The 25,122-nt window shown below is 40.7% G+C and overlaps 1 protein-coding gene across 5 annotated transcripts in view; it reads right to left on the reverse strand.

The window, feature by feature from the left end:
* MAPK9 (mitogen-activated protein kinase 9) overlaps nt 1–25,122 on the reverse strand; it is a 64,267-nt gene that overhangs the window by 38,170 nt on the left and 975 nt on the right. For 3 of the 5 annotated variants that reach the window (XM_090290449.1, XM_090290448.1, XM_090290452.1), the window contains exon 2: nt 6,288–6,456. In XM_090290449.1, the coding sequence (XP_090146575.1) occupies nt 6,288–6,409 (122 nt within the window). In that variant the 5' untranslated portion in view covers nt 6,410–6,456. Of the gene's footprint in view, nt 1–5,640; nt 5,882–6,287; nt 6,457–25,122 lie in introns of those variants that run through there. The other 2 variants (XM_090290451.1, XM_090290450.1) reach the window with 2 other exon arrangements.

The following is a 25,122-nucleotide window of genomic DNA, read 5'->3' on the forward strand; positions in this document are numbered from 1 at the left end:
AAATCTAAGTTTTGATTGAGCGTGTTGTTCCCCATATGAAATAATCTAAAAAGAAAATAGAAGCCAAAATCTCAGCTCATGGTAAATCCCCAAGATATAAAATCCCTAATATAAGCAACTGCTACATATAAGATTCTACAAGAAACTGCCTCATACTAGTATAGTTAAGAACAGAATCTTCTAGAATCTGTGTTTCCAAAATCTTCAGTTCCCCGTTGAAACTGATGGTTCATTTTCCTCCAGAAAATAGACAGAAAAACTGAGTAGCCTGACTGCACATTTTGTACTAATTTCAAACGATTACTAATAGCACCATGCGTGTTATTATCTTTTGGCTTCTCATCAGGGGATAAAAGCTGCTGAATTCCGCCTGAAAACCCAGGCAACATATAACGTGCTGTTTCTATTTCTTTATCCTATTCAGTTTATAACATGACTTACACTTATTCAATTCTATGAATAATCTTTTGCTAAACAACCTTAACTTAATTCAACCTGCTTTTAAATTGACGACTGCAGCATCGGTTTAGAATGGTTAGAAACTTCATGTCACTTTGGAATGATTTTTCCTCTAATTCAGTTCACATTATGTGTACATGCTTACACATATGTAAATTCACATGCCCATATATAAATGCACCATTCACATAAATTATAACATGTTCAAGAAAAATCTACTTGTGAAACATATCATTAATTAATGTATTTTTTTACACATGATTTAAGTTCACCAAAAACTGCCGCTGTGAGGCTCAAGCCTCCCAACTCCCAGCCTTTCTATGCCTTATACCATACATCTTCTTTCTCACAGAAATTTTATGGTAGACATGGTTTTTATTTATATTAATACGCAGAAAATAAAAAAGTGTAAGAACAGGACAATATTCCTGCTTGCACAGAACTAGAAGAAGCAAAAAGTAACAAGAGCAAAGACAACCATTTCGTATTAAGGGTTTAACTGTCACTTCTAAGTGCTGCCAGATATAAGATTAAACTCTTTTTTTAGAAGTTCAACACTTCATAGAACTGTTTCCTAAAATAGATAATCTTTATTATTTTGGTTGAACAACTTGAGATTTTAGGAGGCAAAAGAAAAACTGAATATATATGAAAGAAATATACACACATTTTCCCCATTAGAGCTGCAAAATCTTGGAATTACTTAATTTTACTATATGACTTGCTGATATTTATGAATATTTAAAAATGATAACATTTTAAAACTTATTTTCTAATTAATTTTACTAATATTTTTAGGAAAAATATTCTCATTTACTATTACAGAAAGTTGATAAACAATATAATAATAAATTTGGATAATAAGGAAAATTCCTTATCTATTATAAAATAAAAACTCTGAGAAAAGCAATGTAGATATTTATGAAAAGAACCATAAATAAATCTCTTGATGTGGAAATTTTAAGGTTGAGGCATTCATACTACGGATATAATTTAGTAACATTTTTAATGAACAACAAAAACACAGAAACAATAAATCAGAGAGTAGTTATAACAATTCAAAATTAGGAATCAAATATTTTAGTCTAATTCCAACTCCTCCATTCAATCCTGTACCAGTGCCTGCACTTTGACTTACCTGAACACCTGTTCCTATATCTTTATAAAGCTCTAGTTTAAATAGATGATTAACAAGTTTCGTAAACAAGTACTATTGCTGCTATATTTCTCAAAATGTTAAATCATACATGTGCCCTATATTACTTTCCTATTGCTGCTATAACAGGTCACCACAAATTTACTGATTTAAAACACATTAGCTTATAGCTCTGGAGTCTAAGTGTGTGTGCGAGCACATACCAATTAAGGATTTGGCTCAATCCAAGAGGAGACTCTAACCCAATAGTGAGCTGAGATCATCTGGGGGACATTTCATAGATGAGAAAAGTCTTGAAAGACCAGGAATAGTATGTCAACAAACATGGGGTTGGGTATTCAAAGAAGAATCCAACCAGGAGACACAGTGGGACACAGATGACTGACGTTGGGGAGAACCTGCTCTATCTGCAGGGAAGGGATCACTGAAGAGAAAAGGTTATCTGGAAGTCGGGGCTTGATGAGAGGGACACGGGGACACTCAGGTCCTTCTGTCACTGATGGGGAAGAAAGGGGTTTGACTGGGACCAGTCAGTTCCTTGCTCTATCCAAGCAGCAGGACAAGGTAGCAGACCCTCTTCTTGCACCATGCACAGAATACTTTTCTTATGAGGAACTTAAGCATAATGTTAAATCCAAGATATGAGGCAAAACAGAGCCAGGAAAAAGTCCTCAGAAGACAGATGGGGGGCATATCATGGGAAGGGTTTCTCTCCTGCCCACCCAAGGACTGCCACTCCCAGCACCAGCCCTGCTGCAGCTCAGCAGGTTCACGGAGCTGCAGCACCAGAGGAAGGCAGGACACGGTCACCCAGTTCCCATAGCCAGCACGGCTCTGGGAGAAAGTGGCCAAAAAGCAGTCATGGAGACCAGGTCTCCAAACATCTATGGCCACCTTCTGTGACAGCGCTTCATCTAAGGGCCAAAAGATCCCAGGAGTCTAAGAGTAAGTTTCATGATTGTATAAACATTTCTAAAAGGAAATATCAATAATATAAATCAAGTTAACTAACCAGCCCCTTTCCATGGATTCAGTAAAGTAAACCAAACAAAACCATTTTCATTTGGTAAGCAATAACTGGCTTGGGTTACAAAATTAGGCGAATTCATGACAGCAAAGATCATGACTGTTAGCATGCATGGGCTCATGAAGAGCTGCCATGATCAAGTCGAAGTAATGACTTCTTTCCTTAAGAGTCAAAACTCAGGCTATAGAAATGGGGATTTCCAAAAGAAGAGATTTAGGATGGTGTTAAAATTTTACTCTCTACATACTTCCTTCTTCTTACCTTTCTGTATGTGGGATGAAAACTGCTCCTACAATACTAATAAAATTGTCATAAAATAATTTAAATGAAAATAGAAATATTAAGAGTTAAGTAAAATTAATGTAAATATTCTTTCAATATATAACAAGCTACAAGAAAATCACAACAGATTTTATGCATAATATAATGTGAAAATATCATTACATACAATAGTATACTATTGAGTTAAATATCCATTAAAAATAGCAAATATCCTTTGCTTAAGGTATCTTCCAGTTTATTTTTTAAAATAATTTTTGTGGAGGTGAGATTCACATAAGACATAAAATTAACCATTTTAAAGTGAACAATTCAGTGCCATTCAGTACATTCATAATCTCATACAATCACCGTGTCAATGTAATTTCAAAAGATTTTCATCACCCCAACTGGAAACCCCATACCCATTAAGCAGTTGCTCCCTGTTACGCCTTCCCCCTTGCCCCTGTGGACTACCAACCTATGTCTATCTCTATGGATTTACCTATTCTGGATATTTCACATAAATGGACTTATATATGACCTTTCATGTCTGGCTTCTTTCACTTAGCATGTTTTGGAGGATCATCCACATGGTAGCCTGGATCAATGCTTCATTGTTTTCTATGAATAATCTTCCATGTATGTATATTACACACTTCGTGTATCCATTCATCCACTGATGGACATGTGGGCTAGTTCCACCTTTTGGCTATTGCAAATAGTGCTGCTATAAACATATGTGTACAAGTCTTCACTTGAACATCTGTTTTTAATTCTTTGGGTATTTATCTAGGAGTATTTAATGGGTCATATGGTAATTCTATGTATAACCTGTTGAGGAACCTCAAAATGTTTTCCACAAGTGGCTGCTCCATTTTACATTCTCACCAGCAATATACAGGGTTCTAATTTCTTCACATCTTTATCAACAGTTGTTATTTTTAGTTTTGATTATGGTCATCTCCATGGGTGTGAAGTGGTATCTCATTGTGGTTTTGATTTACATTTCCAAAATGACTAATGACTAACATCTTTTCATGTGTTTATTGGCCATTTGTGTATCTTCTTTGGGAAAATGTCCACTCATATCCTTTCCCTGATTTTTTAAAATTGTAGTTTTCTTTTTGTTGTTGAGTTGTAAAAGTTATTTATGTATTCTGGATACTAGACTCTTATGAGATATACTATTTGCAAATATTCCCCCGTTTTGTAGGTTGTTTTCTTAACCTCTTGATAGTGTCCCTTGATGTACAATTGGATAAAGTCCAGTTTTTTTCTTTTATTGCTCATGCTTTTGGTGTCATTTCTAAGGAAACAAAGTCATAAAGTTTTCCCCCCTTTGTTTTCTTCTAAGAGTTTCATGGTTTTAGCTCCTATATTTAGGTCACTGGCCTATTTGAGTTAACTTTTTCGACGATGTGAGACAGGAGTGTAGCTTCACTCTCTTGCAGGTAGATGTAAAGTTGTCCCAGCACTGCTGCTGGATGGGACTGTTCTTTTCCCACTGAATCATCTCAGGATCCTTACTGAAAATTGGGCCATGGGCGTATGGGCTTATTTCTGTACTCCCAGCTTTTAAATTTTTAAATAAATTCATAACTTTCCATCCAGTAATTCTACCACTGCTTTTACCAGAGGAGATTTACCTTATAATAACATATTAGGAACTTTTGTTTCAAAACTAGAATTTTTAAGTGAGGAATACATATCTATAATGAACATCCATAATTTCATTATTAAACATTCTTTAAAAAATGAAGAAATAGCATATGCAAACTGAAAATCAAAACCAATCTTTACAAAACAGTATTTTATAAAGTAGCATGTGATTTTATTGTTACTGAAAACATGTGCAATGAAGTCATTAACTTTAACTGCCCACCCTTCATATAGCCTTGTTTTATAATTATGAACTTGTAGTCAGCCTCTTTTAAAAAAATTTTAATTTATTTTTTAAAATTGTTTTTCTATTATAGTTGTCCCACTTTTCCCCCCATTGCTTCCCCCCACCCCACCCACCCCTTTTCCCACAGTCAATCCCTACCCTGTTGTCCAGTAGTCAGACTCTTAATGTAGGTATTACATTAAATGTCCTTGATATCGGTCTTGCAGAATTACCTGTGTCAAATTACCATGTAATTCCAAATAAGAGATGGATTTTAAATCAAAAGAATGTTTTATCATCTAGAACTTTTTATTAATATCAAAATGTACTAACAGGAGCTACCCCTTGACTTTACAAGTTCTGCACATGAGAGTAACATGTCATCACTCAAAAGTTAAGATCGTCACTATTTTAGACGCAAGCTGGGAATTCCCTCCAAACAGCCTTTCCCCCACATTAGTTTCGCCTGGGAAGCTCTGAACTGCCATCTCCTCTTAGCTCGCAGGCCTCCAGCCTCCTACGCCAAAGAAAACAACCCATTTCCCTGACCACATGTCACTACAGTAGAGGATCAGTTACAAATGCTGGTGAAGATTCTCTAAACCCAATGTCCCTAAGGAAAACAAACTCCCCTACCACAATATTCAAGAATTCTCTTTCATCTTGAACCCCTAGCTACCAGCTGTAAACTGGGTGTTTAGCTTCATGACAGTTTCTTTTAGATGCAAAGACAATTTTGTTTTTATTGACCAAAAAAAAAGAAAAGAAAAATAAGGTGCCGAGAAAACTAAGGGATAAGAAGTTTGGGAAGTGCTGATAATGGTAATCTAGAAAACATGTGAAAAACTTTACCTTTGGCTGGCCAGTGATGTCGCAGCAGCTGACTGTCTTACCATGCAAGAGACTAAGGTTCAGGGTCAGACCAACAGTTCTGACGTCCTGGGCTGGACACATAGTTGAAGTGAGACACCAAGGAAGAGATGGCCAGCCCAACCCCTCACACGGCAGCCCTTCCTGGTTAATCCATGGGGTGATAATGACACTGACTGGCCTCATCCTGCCAATGAAGGGCAAGGCACTGCAAGGATGGCGCCTAGAAATGAACAGGAGTGATTGGGAGTAAAAGGGGGAGGGAGGGTAAAGGTGGCCAGGATGAAGAAATGAATAAAACTCCAAATAACTGCTGCAACTCCCTGTCATATCTATTACTCTAATCTCATAATGGCAGGGGAAATGAAAAAGAAAAAAAGAAAAGAAACAAAGAAAAAAAGAAAAACTGCCACCTATTTAATCTATGCAGCATTCTAAGAATTAGGGTTTGTATCCTACAATCTGACTACACATAACAGGAACAAGAGGTTGATTCAACTAAGCTCATATCTATAGCAAGGAAAAGAGTACTTTCATCATCAGCATTTCTAAATTCTGATGACTTAGTTCTACTTCATTTTCATTACAGAAACAACTCAATGCACACTACTGAAACAGACAGTACTTACCAAACAATTCCTTGGGCTCCAGAGCCAATTGGTTTCAACTGCTGGTAACGCTTTAACACAGTGAAAGTTGAGTCTGCCACTTGCACACTGTAAAACTGACTATCACATTTACTGTCACTCATGATGTAGTGTCATGTAATATTCCAAAGGCTGTATAGTTGTCAGATTCCTTAAAAGAAAAACAGAATGAATATGCATTCTTATTGAAATTATACAGTGTTTCAAATTTATTGGTATATAAGACAATGTGGCTCTAAGTTCATAAACTCAGTCAGACTAAGTTCTGAACATAGGCACCATGAGAAAAATGCAGACATTTCACTGGTACAAGGTCATTATAAAAGGAAGAAAATTTGAGGCCCTGCATGACTGCATTTTATGGAACTGGATTAGAAAATAAACCCCTTTGGAGAAAAGAAATTGCACATTTCTTCTGGCCACAAATAGACTATGAGGTCTGTCTGGAAAAAGTCCAGCCATTGTTAATATAACAAGAACAGTTTGTGCAACATCAATGTAACCTGGCAGCCAAGGGGAGTGCACTGGAATGAGCATGTGTGAACAATGATGACTTCACTGTACTAGTCAGTGGGGGTGGTGGGGGCCGTTGAGTGAGCATGAGCACTGTGCGGCCTCGCACTCAAAATGACTGAGTGATGTAGCAACGAATCTGCATCAAATTTTGCATTAAGCTTGAACATTCCACCTCAGAAACTACTTGGATAATCCAGAAGGCTGCAGCCATGGGCAACTGGTGATTGGCAGCTTCATCAGGACAACACGCCCGCTCATGCATCACGTCTCTTGCAGTTTTTTGGCAAAACATCAAATCATCCAGGTGACTTAGCCCCCCTACAGCCCAGATTTGGTGCCCTGTGACTTCTGGCTTTTCCCAAAACTAAAATAACCTTTGAAAGGGAAGAGATTTCAGACTGTCGATGAGATTCAGGAAAATATGATAGGGGAGGTGATGGCAATTGGGAGAACTGTGTGAGGCCCCAAGGTGCCTGCTTTGAAGGGGACGGAGGCATCATTGTCCTATGTACAATGTTTCTTGTATCTTCTTCAATAAGTGACTCTATTTTACATATTACCTGGCTAGATACTTCCTGGACAGACCTCATATGTCCCTACATGATTGCTTCCTGCGAGACCAGCTTACAAGAAGCTGTCTTAACCAGAGAGGAGGCACTGTTTCAAATAATCACATCCACAATTCCTGCAGTAAGACAAATGGACCAGTCTTCTTTTAAGTCCATAAATGATGGTTAAAGTGATGAATGAGAAAGCAAGTCCTATGTCTAAGTGATGGAAAAGGGGTAAGCTGGAGAACAGCCGCCTGTCAGCAGGTGATGTGGGTATGCCGCATCTGCCCACGGGCATGCTCCTGACTGGTGAGAGTGGTCCCAGAGGCACCCATGTCCCCACAACCACATCACTGGTGGGCTACCAATAACATGGACACCACGTGTTCACTCATGAGGTATGAGTACAACTGGCAGCCTTGGAGCAGCCCTCCCAGACTTTGGGTGGAGGCTGAAGTGCCCACTCTGCAGGAGCCCACATGGCTTTATACAGAAAACAAGTGTACAGAAACTCGCCAGGCAGCTACTCTATTTTCATGGTCCCCTGGCTCTTGTTTGACAATGTTAACTGAAAATAAGTTATTTGTCTTTTTTTAAAAAAAGGCCAACAATTAAACTGTATAAGTGAACATTCTATACTGTTTAAAAACACAGAATTTAAATTTTATTCTACACCACCAGTAAATTCCTGCCTGTCTACTCTATCATCTAAAATTTAATTCAATGGAGTAATTATTTGTATTTCAACACAATGATGTATAGGAAATAAGTTGATTAATGACAAGTCTAAACAAAGCATTTAAATCAAATGAATAGTTTCTCCACTGACCATTGCTTCATGTTGTTCCTGTTCTCAGGTGTGGCTAAGGCACAGCTGTTGGAACCCCAGCCACTGCAGCAGGGAGTGATGTACCCTGCCAGACATACCTCGAGGAGGCCAACACTGCACCTAATGAACTATCACACTGCTCACGACACCACAGCTGACCAAGTCACGCTGCTGCAGGGAGGGACCCAGCACTCCAGGAGGACGGGGATAGGTCTGTCTTGCTCACCCAGGCATCCCACATTCACAGGACAGCAGGGCAAGGAGAGCCTGTCCCCTGGGACAATAGGGCATTCGACAGACCTTTTTTGATTTAACCCATAATATAGCATCTGATGATTTCCTCAGAATGCTGCTCCATTTTACTAACATCTGAAAGAATATCCTTTTCTAAAGATTAGTTTATTTATATATAATTCTACTCAACATTCATGAAATGCCTTTGTGCAAGAAAATGCCAACAAGTCATGTAGAAGATATACAGCAGCAGCTAGGAGCTCATCTTGAGGGAACACAAAGCTCACCACAGAGGGAGAAGTGTGAGGAGTGCATCTGGTACTCATGTTGTAATACAAGTTACATTGAGGTAAGGGCCATAAGCAAAATGAAACCAAATCAAGAGGCCCTACCCACAGCAAAGCTTCCTGAAGGAGGTGACATCTGAACTGGACTGTTTTTCCAGAGACAGACAGTAGAGGCACAGGGCTCAAGCTGACTGCTTAGACATGGTGAATTGCCAAGCTGAGCTAGTGGCATACAAATGCAAAGGATCCAAGATACATTTGGCAAAAAGGCAGGCAGCCACTTCAACTGCTGCTTCTCTGCCAGTCATATAGCAGCAGCGCTGGTTGCTCATAAAGCGTGGCCTGAGCACCACCGAGGGTAAGGGCCTGTGCCGGTGCAGCTGATGTGCCTGTCCTCAGTGAGCTTACAGAGAGTGTACACTGTGGGCACACTCAGGAAGAGACCTGAGGCCAGGGAAGCCCTAACCCCAGGGTGGTGGACAGGGTTTGGGGCACAGGGAAGGAAAAGAGTGTGTGCAGAGAGTTGGAGATGCCTCTGAGCATGACAAGCCATTTGAGATTTAGTTTTCCTGGGTAGTAGGGGAAAGAAGCTGGAGAGAGAAAATGAGGCCCGGTCACCAGGGTCCCAGACCCTGCTGGGAGCCATTTGGGCCTTGGTCTGAACCTGATGGCTGAGGGCTGTGGAGCCATTAAAGCACATGAGGTGGATGCTCTGACCTGCTCTTCAGGGATTTCCTTTGGGAAGCTGAGAAAGGCATGGAGTTGAGTGGGCAGGACAGAAGACAGAGACCTGGCAAAAACAACTGCGTCATGACAGGAGTGGGAAGAGAGACACATGGTTTGGAGGAATAGGGTACACAACTCGCTGCCCTAAGAGGAGACAGAGGAAATGAGGTGAAGCCTCTGGAGGTAGGCAAGAGACCCACGCTGAGTCCTTAAGTTCAGCTTTGAAGCCTGAAGTGTCTTAAGGGACAAGCAGCACGAGAGGCATGGGCTCCTGATGCACTTCAGGACCTTTTCCTCCCTTCTTTGTTTCAGTAACAGAAGCCTTCCTGCTTCAGCTGGACCAATGGCTGCCCAACGAGAGATGACATCTGGCCACTTTCCTGGTAGCCAGGTGTGGCCAGTGACTAACTTGAGCTACTGATATATGAGCAGAAGTAATGTGTGCTACCTCCAGATCTTTTTTTAACAGAAAGATGCTTGCTGTCCAATCTAGCTGTCTCCCTTGCTACTGGCTGGGAGATAAGTTGTCGTAAGCTCAGCGGTGGAAATCTCGTGCTAGAGCCCCCCACCAGGCAGTGTTCTGAAGATCTGGGGACATATAGGTGTCCCTCATTCTGGTCCACCACCCCACACTGAGACTGGCACAGATTAATCTCAACCTTGTTGAGTAAGAGAGGGACTCTCTCTGCTATAGTGGTTGTAACCTATAGTCTGACTGGTACAATATTAGGTTAGATTTTGTGAATTTTGGGAGTATATTACATCATTAGGTTCAAGAATTATTAATATAATTTCATCTCGAGATTTAAAATAATTTTAAAATTAAAATAAGGTGTCCTTATTAGGCAGGAAGAAAGACACCTGTCAAAGCTACCTTCTCTGTCAAGCTTCGACCTCATGAGCACAAGAAAAAGAATCTCCAGGCAACCCAAGAAAACATGTAATTTAGTTATTAATGAAATCAACTCTGCTGCGATTATATTTCAACAAACTGGACATCAACTGGATTTCAGAAAACAGCTTACAGATTGCGAAGACTCGTAAGAATTCCTCATGCAACCATGTTACAACACACCACAGCTACACTTGCTGCCTTCATGTCCCTCCCCGGCGGTACTGGTTCTTCACCCTACTCCCAGCAGTGGGACCTGGGGCTCACCAGGCCAGTAGCCCCTCAGAAGCCGGGAGGCCTTGTCTTCCCTCTCCTACAGCATCGCCTGATAAACTTAAGGAAGTGTCCAATGCCCGCCAATGATCCACTGACAAAGCTCCTGGGGCATACCCTGCTCCCGGGACTCTCCAGACCCAAGTGTGGGGAGTGAACACCGAGAGGGAAGGAGTCAGCCTGGCCTTTGCTGAGGGCATCTGGCTCCCGCCTGGCCTTCCCACCTTCCATGCTGCTTCCTGAATGCTTGTTGAATGAAATGCTCTCAGCCAAAACCTCTATTTCTCTAAGACTAGGGACTCTTGTAGAATCCCCTCCAAATACTGGAGTAAACTCTACCCAGTCTATAAATAAATACTGGTGGAGAAGAATGTTCCTACCTGCTTAGAACATAAATACTCTTTAAAAAAAAAAATCTAATATTCTTTTAAGTATAAGAAATTGAGGTATTATAAACGCAATATTAAATCTCTGGTTACTTTTTATTAAAAAAAATTGTTCTAACTATAACTTTACCTAGTTCTCAAATCTTAAAGTGGGGAAGAACAGTGCAGAACATACAGTCCCAGTCTCATGGGGACAACAGCTACCATTCACTGAGTTCTCCCAAAAACGTTCCCCAAGGGCCTCTTGTATGCTAGGCCCAAGGTAGAGGCTGTTGAGAGTGAGCTCTAACCAGACAGTCCCCTCCCTGAAACCACCAGCAGCATAATTTTCATACCACATCTAAAGTGTCCTTAGGATATTCACAGGCTGCATAGCAGGAGCAGAGCCCAGCAGAGTGGTGTGAACAAGTTGATGAAGTGTATGACTGAGAGGTGGATATACAGGAAGGCTTCTGGGAGGAGGCAAGGCCTGAAAGCAAGTTTGTTCACGGTATCAATCCAGGCATGAAGATACTGATACTTTCATACATGCCAGTGAAAAGTATAAATTGGTAAAACACTTTTTGGAAGGAAAATACATAATACCTAATGAAAATTTCAAATGCACATGATTTTTAACATGGCAACTACAATTCTACACATGTATTCAACAAATATGTGTACAAATATTCAAAGATATTTGTAGCACTTCTTGTAATAGGCAAAAATTAGAAATAATCTAATATGTACACTTGGAAAGACTAAAAAATTTATGGTATAAAACTGCAATAAAGCCATTATAAACAATGGAGTAAATTCATGTGTTGATATAAAATGATGTCTAAAATACATAAAAGAAATAAGGCAAATTAAAGAAGAGTGCACCAAGTAAATATCTACGGAGAAATACACGTGTGTGCACACACACATGCTATCAAGTGCACAGACACAGTGGGAAGTGACACTTTCACTCTTCCCGTCATAACTTTGTTGTTTTCTCTATCTCCTTATTTGACAGGCTCCTGTGTTTGTCTCTGTATCTTAGGTAGAGCTGTTACACCTGTTATGTTGTAAGGGGCGGAGCCTTAGGTATTTGTCAGTACAGGGTGACCTGTTTCACCAGGTTGTGGTGGCGCTGTGTGTGGGGGAGGGGTCTCAAAGGGAACAATGCCACTTGCTCAGCACTCGCTCCTTTTCCAGGCACTTCTCCCACTTCTGTATGGGACTGGCGCCTCTCTAGCTATTGCCCTGGCCATTATTCCCAGAGTGGATGGGTCTGTGGATGTTCTAGACTGTGGGGTCCCTTTAAACAAGTGGAGTCTGCTGAAAGACTGGCAGTTTCTTCCTCCGCCCCAACGCCCCCTGGTTTGCACAGTCAGAAGCAATGAGGCTTGATTTTCCCTGGCGCTGGAACCGTGAGCCGTGCAGTCTTGTCCGGTGCTGGGAGCGGTCCCCAGGTGTCCCTCCCTAGTTTTTAAAATGTGTGACTGGGCTTTTCACAGGCCTGATGCTGCCACTGCCGCCACCACTGCTGCCACCACCACAGCACGTCCTCTCCACCCCAGCTCCTCCCCTCCTACCGGTTCTGCCCCTCCTACCTGTCTGGATGAGTATTTCTTCTTTATATTTTCATTTGTTGGACTTCTATGCAGCTCTGTTTTCTGGAACTTCTGGTTGTCTCTAGTTTTGAGGTAATTGTATTCCTTCTCAGTTGTGGAGGAAGACATGCACAGCATGTCTGTCTATGCCTCCATCTTGGCCATAAGTCTAATATCACTAATTTTACTTAGAAAGTAAAGTGATGTGTCCAAGGACTGGTCAGAACTGGGCCACAAAAACACAGGTCTTCACCTGTCATACTGTTGGCTTCACTCCACCTAGATACTTTTTCTTCTGCTGAAGATGACTCAGTCACTCAAAGGCTCAATTTAATCTTGATCACACTAAGGCTTCAGAACACCCAGGACATGCAATATTTAAATTAAAAGACTGCTATCAAAAGCAAATTTCCTCAATTACCCTCTGTTTCAGTACTTGCTGCTAAATTTTAATCAAATTATTTTTTTCCTACTTTAATTCTTATTAAAAATATCATTGCACAACTTAATCTTTCTTTGGTAATCAAGAACCTAGAGCAGCTTCAGGCCATCCTTCTGAACACCAGGTCATAAGCCACAGTACATACTACGATGAAGAACTACTATTTGGTTCTCATATCACCCATGGCTGCATCCTAAGGATCCAGTGAGGGTTCTTCCCTGCTGGCCCCTCGCAGGACCTTGGGCCTGTCCATTCTCCCAGTCTCCAGCCCAACTCCCAGTGTTCTCAGTAAGGCCTTCTCATTATCCCCTGGACACGGCAACAGCCAAGAGCTCTCCCAGCCTCCAGGCCCCCTACCTCCAAACCACTGTACACACACCATTTAGAAAGACAGATCTGTCTACACGAAAACCTGTGCACAAATGCTCTTAGCAGCTATATCTATAACACGGAGGAACAATTTTTAACATAATTCCTGTTGAGTTTGATTTTTCAGCTGTTTTAGCCTTAAATAGGCATGCTGATTTCAAAACTGAAATTAGTTTTCTTCTATTATGTTGTTTTTTTCTGTACAGCTTATCTTAATGTGACCACCCTAGGCTGGATTGAGCCTGGATAGAGGGAAGCATTAGTGCTCTCCTATTGGCTGAGAGCAAACCTCCTTCGAGTGGGGAGGGGTGGGGGATGACCTTGGACACCAGCAACAGGTTCAAACTTGTCTAGGCTATTCAGTTACACATGAGACAGTGTGGTGAGAGGTTGTGTGCCGCTCTATATAGTGAATTGTATTCCGAAGTGTAGTCTGAGTTCTTGTCTGTATACAAGCAGCAGAATTTTTAAATTTACATATGTACTTATTTCCTTTCCTTCAGATCATGTCTGCCTCTGCTATTTCTTGTCATAAGTGCCTAAACCCTGATTCATTTTGTTATATCTGTGGCAGTTTCACCATTCCCAGTCAAAGGACAAACAGAGCATTTGTCAGGCAAGCCTATTTTGCATATTTTAAGGTAAAACTTGGTGATCAAGATAAGTCTTGGGCCCCTCACAAGGTGTGCAAGCAGTGTGTCAAGAGTTTACAGATGTGGACAAAGGGAACATGTGATAAATTGCCATTTGGTGTACCTATGGTTTGGCGAGAGCCCAGAGATCATTCAAGTGACTGTTACTTTTGTATAGTGAAAACATCAGGATATAACAAGAAAAATAAATGTAAAATAGAGTATCCTAGTCTACCATCAGCTATATGCCCAGTGCCTCATTCAGCTGAAATCCCAATGCCAGTTTTCATTGAACTGCCTTCTTTCGAAAAACAGGAGTATGGTGAAGTACTAAGTGACAGCAACAATGAAGGTTTTGAAATTGAAGATGACTCAGTTTGTAAGGGGTTTGAACAGCCTGAGTTGAATGACTTGGCATGAGATTTGGGACTATCCAAAAAGGCTTCAGAGCTCCTAGCATCAAGACTGCACAAGAAAAACTTGCTTGAAAAAGGAGCGAAGGTATCTTACTTTTGATCAAGAGAAAGTGCATTTCTGCAGTACTTTCGAAGTGACAGTGGCTTTGTGTATTGCCCTAAAATACATGGTTTGATGGAGGAATTGGGAATTCCAATCTATAATGGAGCTGAATGGCAACTATTCATCAATAGCTCAAAGCAGAGCTTGAAGTGTGTCCTCCTCCACAATGGCAATTTATTTGGTGTGGTCCCAATTGGCCATTCAGTTTGTTTCCATGAAGGATATGAAGACAGAGAGTTGCTGATCTATTGCAATATCACAAGCACAACTGGATCATCTGTGTTGACTTTAAAATGGTCTGCTTCCAAGCAGTGGTCCTCCCTCAAAATAAATAAATAAATAAATAAACAATTAAAAAAAAATAATAATGTAGAAAAGGTGAAGTCAAAGAACTGATATGCATGGCCCATGGACATGAACTAAGGGGGCTGGGGTTGCTGGAGGGAAGGGAGGTACTGGGTGGAAGGGAGCAAGGGGAAAAGAAATTGGTACAATCGTAATAGGATAATCAATAAAATATACGTTAAAAAAAGAAAACGTAAATAAAAAATGGTCAGCTTCCTTCTTGGTCAGCAACGCGGATACACCAACTATCCCTGTTTTCTGTGTATGTGGGACAGCAAAGCTCCTGAGAAGCATTGGGTGGAGTCAAATTGGCCTCCAAGAACTGACCTCAAACCTGGTGATCCAAACATTCTACATGAGCCACTTGTTGACAGAAAGAACATTATATTCCAACCTCTGCACATAAAACTGGATCTCATAAAGCAATTTGTTAAAGCTTTGCCAACTGAAGGAAACTGTTTCAAGTATCTCATTTTGGCATTTCCTAGCCTGTTGTTTGGAAAGATAAAATACCTTAGTATGTACGTTTGGTAGAACTTTACTACTTGTACACAATTTGACTTACAGTAACAATATATAGCCTTTATATGAATAAAACAGCTCTGAATAAACAGTATATTCAGGTAATTTTTTCTTTATTTTCCTTTGTATGTACATTTTGTATGATTTTTGGGACAAAGGGAGGGTATCCTGTACCTTAAAAAGTTGATGTGATAGAGAAAAACTGGTGTCATTTTTGGATTCAAATGCCAAAAGTTAGTCAAAAACAAGTGTCAGATCTAACTCAGTGAAAATTGTGTTCCCCAGTGTAATAGCTCAGACGGGACATTGTCCAGGTGTCTATCAATGGATGAATGGTTAACCAGAGTACAGTGCATCCATACCATGGAACACCATTCATCAATAAAAATGAGTGAACTTCTGAAAGACGCAACAACTTGGGTGGATCTTAAGGGCTATACTTAGTGAAAAAGCCAATCCCAAAAGATCTATACTGTATAATTCCATTTATACAACATTCTTGAATTGACCAAAGTAGAGCTGTAGAACAGATTAGCAGTTGCCAGGGGTTATGATGGGGGAGGAGGGGGAAGGGGTAGTGTGGTTATAAAGGGGCAGTGCAAGGGGACCTTTGGGGTGATGAAATAGCTTTGTATGTTAACTGTGGTGTAGTTATACAAATCTCCACAAGTGACACATGATGGAACTGCAAGCTCTCATTGTACCAATGCCACTTTCCTGGTTTGGTGTTGTATTGTTATGAACATACAACCATTGGGGGAAACTGTACTATATATTTTTGTAATTTCTGGTGACTCTATATTTCAAGATAAGGAATTAAAAAAGAAAAAAGATTTGTTAAAAATATGCAGTGATCATACTACTCTCCATTTAAATTCATTCAATAGTGACCAATTGCCTGATCTTCCTTCAAACTCTTGTGCGAGCACCTACTTCTCCTACAACTTTTCCCCTCCAGCTTTTCCCTTTGAACTGTGCCAGGCTTACCCCCTGCTTTGCCACTACCACCAATGTTCCTTTTACATAGCTTTACAAGTCTATCTATACTTCTGCTCTGTGAGCTCCTTGGAGGAAGATGTGTCCGATTCACTTTTCAGTCCCCTACTGACTATGCAGTGGGTGCCCAGTGAGCATTTATTAAAGACAAAACAGAGCGGGAGAATAAATGGGTTGAGCAGCATGATGCAGTGCTTAGAGCAGGATTCCGAAGTCAGAGGCAGACTCCTCTAAAAAAACTGTTAGAACCAAAACCCAAATTCAGTACAGTTGCAGGATATAAAATCAATACATAAAAATCTGCTGTTTTCATATGCAGTAATAATGAACTATCAGAAAGAGAAATTAAGAAAACAATCCCATTTACAATTGCATAAAAAAGAATATAATACCTAGGATTAAATTTGACCAAGACGGTTAAATACGTGTAGTATATATTACATCAATGAAAGAAATTGAGGAAGACACAAATAAATGAAAAGATATTCCATACTCATGAATTGGAAGAATCATTATTGTTAAGTAATGCCCATACTACCCAAAGCAATCTATAGCTTCAATGCAATCCCTATAAAAATGGCAATGGCATTTTTTTTTAAAGTATATTTTATTGATTATGTTGTTACAGTAGTTCCAATTTTTTCCCCTTTACTCCCCTCCACCCAGTATCTCCCTCCCCCATCAATGGCATTTTTCATAGAAATATAACAAATAATCCTAAAATTTGTATGGAACCACTAAAGGTCCCAAAATAGCCAAAGCAGTCTTGAAGAACAAAGCTGGAGGTATAATGCTTCCTGATTTCAAAATACATACGAAGCTATAGTATTTAAAACAGTATGGTGACCTGCCTGATGTGGCTTAGCTGGTTGGAGCATTGTCCCATAAACCAAAAGGTTACAGGTTCAATCCCAGGTCAGGGCACATACAACCCTTGCAAGTTCAATTCCCAGTAGGGCTGTGTACAGGAGGCAACCAATAGATGTTTCTCTCCATCCCTCTTTTCCCCTCTCTCTAAAAGCAATAAAAAAATGTCCTCAGGTGAGGAAAATCAATCAATCAAATAAATAAAGAGTAGTATGCTGTTGGCATAAAAACAGACATAAAAATCAATGGAACAGAATAGAGCCCAGAAATAAATCTATGCATATATGGTCAATTAATTTATAACAAAGGAGCCAAGAATATACAATAGGGAAAGGACAGTTTCTTCAACAAATGGCGTTGAGAAAACTGGGTAGCCCTGGGCAAAAGAATGAAACTCAATCACTATCTTATACCATACACAAAAATTAACTCAAAATAGATCAAAGACTTGAATGTAAGACCTGAAACCATAAAACTGCTGTAAGAAAACACAGGTGGTAAGCTTCCTGACACAGGTCTTGGAGATGATTTTTGAACCTGACAGCAAAAGCAGAAGAAAAAATGAACAAGTGACACTATATCAAATTAAAAAGTTTCTACACAGCAAAAGAAACCATCAACAAATTGAAAACGCAACCCACTGAATGGGAGAAATATTTGCAAGTCATGCATCAGATAAGTGGCTAATAGCCAAAATATATAAAGAACTCATGAAATTCAACAGTGAAAAGTCATCAGTCCGATGAAAAATGGGCAGAAGATCTGAATACGTAGACAGTTTTCCAAAGATGTAAAGATGATCAACAGGTACATGAAAAGAAACTCAACATCATTAATTATCAAAAAATGCAAATCAAAACCACAATGAAACATTAGATCACACCTGTTAGAATAGCTAGTATCAAAAAGACAAGAAATAACAAATGTTGGTGAGGATGTGGAGAAAAGGGAATCCTTGTGCATTACTGGTAGAAATGAAAACTGGTACAACCACTAAGGAAAAGAATATGGAGATTCCTCAAAAAATTAAAAATAGAACTACCATATGATCTAGTAATTCCACTTCTGGGTATCTATCTAAAAAAATGAAAAACTAATTTAAAAAGATATATATATCCCCATATTCACTGCAGCATTATTTATAACAGCCAAGACATGGCAACAACCTAAGTAGTCATCAATGGATGAATGGACAATGAAATGGTGGGATACATACATAATGGAATATTACTCAGGCATAAAAAAAGGAAGTCTTGCCATTTGTGACAACGTGGATGGACCTCAAGGGCATTATGGCTAAGTTAATTGAGTCAGACAAGCAAGACAAATACCATATAATCTTATATGCAAAATATAAAAACAAAACAAATTAACAAATAAAAAATCCAAGCTTAAAGATACAGAGAACATTGGTAGATGCCAGAAATGAGGGCTATACGAGGTAGGAGAAACAGGTGGGACTTCTGAACAAGATGGAGATATAGATAAACACAGCTCGCCTCCTCACATAACCACATGAAAATGACAACTATAGCACCACCATGACTAGAACTGTCAGAAAACAAGTTGAATGGAAGTCCAACAACTATGGAATTAAAGAAACCACATCTTTTCATACTGGTAGGAGGTGTGGAAACCTGGAATGGGTTGGTCCCATATCCACATGTGGTAGATAAAAATTCAAGGGGGATATCTTGGGAGTGAGGAGTCTCAGCCACACACTGGGTCCCCCAGCTCAGGGTTCCAGTGCCAGGAAGATAAGTCCCCAAAACTTTTGGCTATAAAAACCAGTGGGAAATGACTTGGTGGAAGAAATTTCTGGAGTTCCAAGCATTTCCTCTTGAAGAACCCACACATGGACTCACTTACTCGAACTCACTCCCTCTGAGCTCCAGCACCAGGGTAGCAGCTTGAAAGGCACCAGTGGTATTCATGGAAAAACTGAAGTGTCTGGCATCAAGGCAAGAACTGGGGGATAGCCTTCTCCCAGATAGAGAGGCGGGCAGAGGCCATTGTCCCTTTTCTGAACCCTCCCCCAACAAAGCCACAGAGCCCACAGGCAGGTGCCATATCTGAGACTCCATGAACCTAACATGCTTGCCTTGCCCAGGAGATCCCCTGAGGCTCCACCCCATCCAACTTACAGCCCACCCAAGCTGTTAACAGTTACTTTTCCATATGAATAGCTGGTCCTGGTTCATGTTTTGCAACTTCCTAAATTCTCTCAAACAAGCAGCAGCCAGCTTCAGTGAGCCCCCAGCCCCTGTACCTCCTGCAAAGTGGCCCCAGGCCCAGCACTAGCTGCAGGCAGCTGAGATTCAAAGCTGGGCTTCACGTGGGAATCTCCAAGCCCAGCACAAGTAGCAGCCATCTACAGATTGCTTTATAGCTCAGGTAGGGTAGTCCCAGCAGAACACAGGCGGGGTCTGACCTTGGCCTGCACCCTCTGGGAAACCCCAGAGACTGTGCACCCAGTGAGAAACTACAGACCACATCAAAGTACCACCACCCTGCACAGCTGGCCCTCCATGGAGGGCAGAGTTGGTGGTCAGTGGTCACAGCCAGTCACTGCAGCTGACAGGCCTGGGTAAATCTCTCCCATTGATCTGCCAACAGCAACTGAGGCTCAACTACAAGAGGAGGGTGCACTCAGCCCACACAATAGCACACCTCAAATACCCAGCTTGGTTGTTAGGGGAGGCTGGGTCTCTGGATCCTACAAGACACCTACTACATTAAGCCACGCTACCAAGATGGGGAGTCACAGCAGCTCTACCTAATACACAGAAACAAACACAAGGAGGCTGCCAAAATGAGGAGACAAAGAAACATGGCCCAAATAAAAGAACAGATCACTACTCCAGAAAAAGAACTACACAAAATGGAGATAAGTAAACTATCAGATACGGAGTTCAAAACACTGGTTATAAGGATGCTCAAGGGATTTAGTTAGGACCTCAACAGCATAAAAAAGATCCAGTCAGAAATGAAGGATTCACTAATTGAAATAAAGAACAATTTACAGGGAAATAATAGTAGAGTGAATAAAGTCGAGAATCAAATCAATGATCTGGAACATAAGGAAGCAAAAACCAACCAATCAGAACAAGAAGAAGAAAAAAGAATCCAAAAAAATGAGGATAGTATAAGCAGCTTCTGGAACAACTTCAAGAGGTCCAACATTCACATCATAGGGGTGCCAAAAGGAATAGAGAAAGAGCAAGAAATTGGAAATCTATTTGAAAAAATAATGAAAGAAAACTTCCCTGATCTGGTAAAGGAAACAGACATGCAAGCCCAGGAATCACAGAGTCCCAAGAAGATGGATGAAAAGAGGCCCACTCCAAGACACATCATAAGGAAAATGTCAAAGGTTAAAGACAAGAAAAACGGAGACAGAATCATGGATACAGAGAGCATTTTGATGGTTACCAGATGGGAGAGGGGCATAGGGGAATGAGTGAAGAGGTGAGGGGATTAAGAAATACAAATAGATGGTCACAGAATAGCCATGGGGATGTAAAGTACAGTATAGGAAATGGAGAACCCAAAGAACTTATAAGCATGACCCATGGGCATGAACAATGGTGTGGGGATTGCCTGAGGAAGTAGGGGGTTGCTGGGTGGAGGGGGGCAAAGGGAGGAAAAATTGGGACAACTATAATAGCATAATCAATAAAATGTAATTTAAAAATTTTTTTTAATTTTAATTAAAAAAAAGAGAAACAGGTGAAAGGGGTCAAAGGTAAAAGAAAACTACTCTCTTCTAAACTATAGTATACAGATGTAAGATTTAGAGTGTATATTTCTTACAATAATTGTCAAAAGAGCTATCTAGATTAGAGTTTACATATATTCTATTCAAATTTTTAATTGTGGTACATAATACAATGAAAGATATCACATTAAAAAAAAGATTAGGACTCTGGAGTTGGAGGGCAGTGCGTCTGCCACTTACCTGGGTGTCCTTGAGCAAGCGATTACACTCATCTGAAAACGGGGATACCTGCAGAATCAACCTTAGAGGACAGCTGGCACAGGCCTGGCACTGGTCACTGTCTCAGTGTCAGCTGACATTAGAACAGATATTACTACACCCATTACTGCTCCCCAAACACGTTTGAATTCTGAAAGGTGAACTACAATCTGGGCAGTGCAATAGCTGGTCACATGACTAATACTGGGTAAGCAGCTCAGAGAAAGACACAACAGATGGGCGGCAATGCACAGAATTTACTCTCCATTCCAGGGTGTGGCAGGTGGATGATGTTTCAGGAACTTTTCTGAAGACATATGCTTTGCAACATATAATAATAGTAGTTATGTTCCTGAGAGTACAGTTTAAAGTTGGTGAAACAGATTTTAATTCCAGAATCAGAGCTGGTGGATTTATTACTGGGCTGCACTCGCATGCCTAGATACAAAAATCAAACTATTAATGTCAGTTGATCGTCCTGGCTGGTTTGGCTCAGTGGATTGAGCGTCGGCCTGCGAGCTAAGTGTCGCTGGTTCGATCTTCCAGTCAGGGCACATCAGAGAAGGAAAACTCTGACTCCAAAAAACCTCCGCTGCCTTGCGGCATACCTCTTCAGGGGAAAGGCTAAGGGAGTAAACCCCGACAGAAAATCCGGAGCCGGAGTCCCTAAGGCCGTTTGACGTTGTAGTCAACACCGGCAACTCCTGCGGCGCACCTGAAGCCAAGCTGTATTGACTCCGTCTTTCCCTTGGACCCTTCAGCTGCGAAGAGAGGGGGGGGTCTGCTGCATGGGCAACAGCAGACCCTCCATATCACCCTGCCCAGGCTCTGTAGCTTCAGCTTCACTGGAGAGGACACTCCAGCGTCATCGCAAGATGTCGATTCAACACGGGAGGAGACAGATACCGTGTCACTCCCGAGTTGGACTGCACAGCCATTCTCGGCGGTGCAGATAGACTCTTAAGAAGCTACACCATCGTCTCTCGAGACGGACGGCTGCCGACGACGACTACTAGTTTATACCAAAACGTTTTCCAAAAAGGATGTTAAGCATCAGTGAAAAACATTTTAAGTGGCAATTCAAAGGCCAATATAAAATCAGAGATCCAGAGTTCTTTTTTACAAAAATGAGTTCTTGTTGGGCAAAAGATATACAAACTTGCCTCCCAAATAATCCATCCTCCTCACGACTCCGTGGGCCTAGGACTGAGCATCAGCCGCTGCTCACACCCAGGGGGCCAAGCAGTGTTCCCTGCCTCAGATAGGAGCACGCACCCACCTGGGAAGGCACCCTGAGCCTGACCAAGACTCATCTAGATCCAACTATTAATTTTCAGGAAACAGAGAAACACACTAAATTGCATTGCAGAGATGCAATCATAAAACCCAACTATGGAAATGCTATAGAATAACCCAATCAAGGAAAACAAAAAAAGAACTAGAGGGGGAATCTACAGGTTAAAAAACTTATCAACCAATCTTAATGTATGGACCTTATCTGGATCCTATTTCCAATAAACAAACTATTAAAGAAACTATAAAATATATGGAATGGGAAATTTGAATATTGACTGGCTTTATTAAGAAATTATTGCTTTTCCAAGTTTAAAATGACCTATTAGAATTTGCTTGAAAATAATATGAGGAGGTGAGGGAAGGTGTAAATAGCTGAGGTCAGGGGTGATACAAGATTGGCTAGGAGTTGATAATTGTTAATGGTGGATACTACTATGTTTTGTTTTTATATATATTTCAAAGTCCTCATAATAAACAGTTGAAATGAAGACTGATATTGAAATTAGTTCTCACAATCATGAAAGGCCAAGCACAAATTTAATTATTCTCAAAAAAAAAAAAAAAAGAAAAGTAAAAATGTAACCTTCTTAACCAGGAGTAAAGTATGACTACATATTTAGACCAAAAATAGCTGTCCTACTGCTGAAACAATTGTTAAGAAAAAAATGCTTTGCCTTAAGCATTATGAAAATAACTGCTTCACTGTTATTTGCTTCATCTGACACTTTCCTTTATCTAGAAAATTAAGTTTATTTTAAATATACAAATTGAAGTGTACCCTCTAACATTATTAGGAGGGATGACAAATATATCTTAATCTGTCAAGAAATTGTTTAAAGCCCTGACATCCTGAAAATTAAATCCTCAAACAAACAAACAAACAAACAAAAAACTAAACTCTCCAGGAAATACTATGCCAAAATAGAATGTTTTTAACCCTGATGGATTCCTGTGAAGGGAACAAACAAATATTAAAAACAAGCAAGAAAAAAAAAGAAAGTTAAACGAAGGAAAACATGATCTAGATCAGATATTGTTCTTCCAGAACAAAAAGGAAAAAAAAATACTGGGAGCTGAGGGACCCAGGATGGCTTGCTGCTCTGGGCGGACCTGGGTTTAAATTCACCTCCCAACTGCGTGCTCTGAAGCAGACTGCTGAGACTCCAGGAGGCCTCATTCCCTGCTCTGTGGAAATGGGTTTCGTAGCTTCCAGGAAGGATTCAATGAGTCAACTAGAGAACCTGGACAAACTCGCTCCTCTGGCCTCAGGCTACCTTTCCAGCTCCTTGCACCTCTTCCCTCCTGGGTTGTCTGCCCTGGAGATCCACAATTCTGCAACCAAGCTGAATCAGGTCTGTAATGTGCTTGGCTCACAGTATTAAAAAATATTTTTTTAATTAGCTACTACCAACATTTAAAAATCCGCAGTGGAGTTAACAAATTTGGAGTTCAGATTTCTTTTCATTTTTTATTTTTAGAAATTTGTTTTTTTATTTATTGGTTTTTAGAGGAAGGGAGAAAGAGAGAAACTTTGATATGCTGTTCCATTTATTTTTGCATCCATTGGTTGCTTCCTGTGAGTGCCCTGAGCGAGGATCAAACCCTAAACCTTGGTGTATAGGGCGATGCCCTAACCAACAGAGCCACCCAGCCTGAGCCAGACTTCTTTTTAAAAATTGCTGGGTGAAGTCTCGTTCAGCAGAGTTCTTACCCCTGTCTCTTACACCTGGCTCTGCAGGTTGCTTCCCCACCCTACACTGGCTAAGCTCTTTCCTGTACCCTGCCCCTTCCCATTTCTGTGCCTCTGCCTCCTGGCTCATTTCTTGTCCCCCTTCAAGGCCCAATGCCAGCACCAACTGTCACCTTCTCCACCCCCATTACAGTGGGCACCACACTGTCCTGGGACTAACTTGTGTGTGTGTGTGTGTGTGTGTGTGTGTGTGTGTGTGGAATGTGTCTACCTTCAAGGCTGGATTCTTAGGCTCTCTGGAGGAAAGCACCCTGTTGCTATTGTATTTCTGTCCCCAAGGCCGAGCAGAAAAACTGACCCAAATAACGTAGAATTCAGTAGATGTCTCCTGAATGTGTGGAAAGAAATAAGAGCTAAAACATTATAAACATGTAAGATTTTTTTATATCACAGCATGTTCTGAGTGTTACCAAATAAAGCGGTCAAGGGCATGAAAATGTTTCACCAATGAGAACATCCATCCATCTGCTCCCATGTTTCACAAGTGAGTCAGAAGTCACCCAATGCACAAACACAGCAGAGACAGCAGGCAGGCAGGTCATTCGTTTCTCCTCTGAGCTGACTCTCCTGAGTGCTTCCAAGAACCGGCATAAAGCGTGTGGACAAACCAGACAGCTACCTGGTTTCCTAAAGCTACTTCCTAGTATGTGAGACAGAAAATAAATAGGCAAATAAATAGAATCAGAGTGAACGCTAGGAAAAAAAATAAACAAAATAAGGATTGAATGACTAAGGGATGAAAGAGGTGGTCTGGGAAGGCCTCGTGTTCACTGAGACATGCGGCCAGAGAAAGACCCAGAAGCAGACAGCTGTGCAAAGAACCGTAGACAGC

This window comes from Furipterus horrens, unplaced genomic scaffold (assembly GCF_987537825.1).
Source record: "Furipterus horrens unplaced genomic scaffold, mFurHor1.1.pri manual_scaffold_10, whole genome shotgun sequence".
Lineage (NCBI taxonomy): Eukaryota > Metazoa > Chordata > Mammalia > Chiroptera > Furipteridae > Furipterus > Furipterus horrens.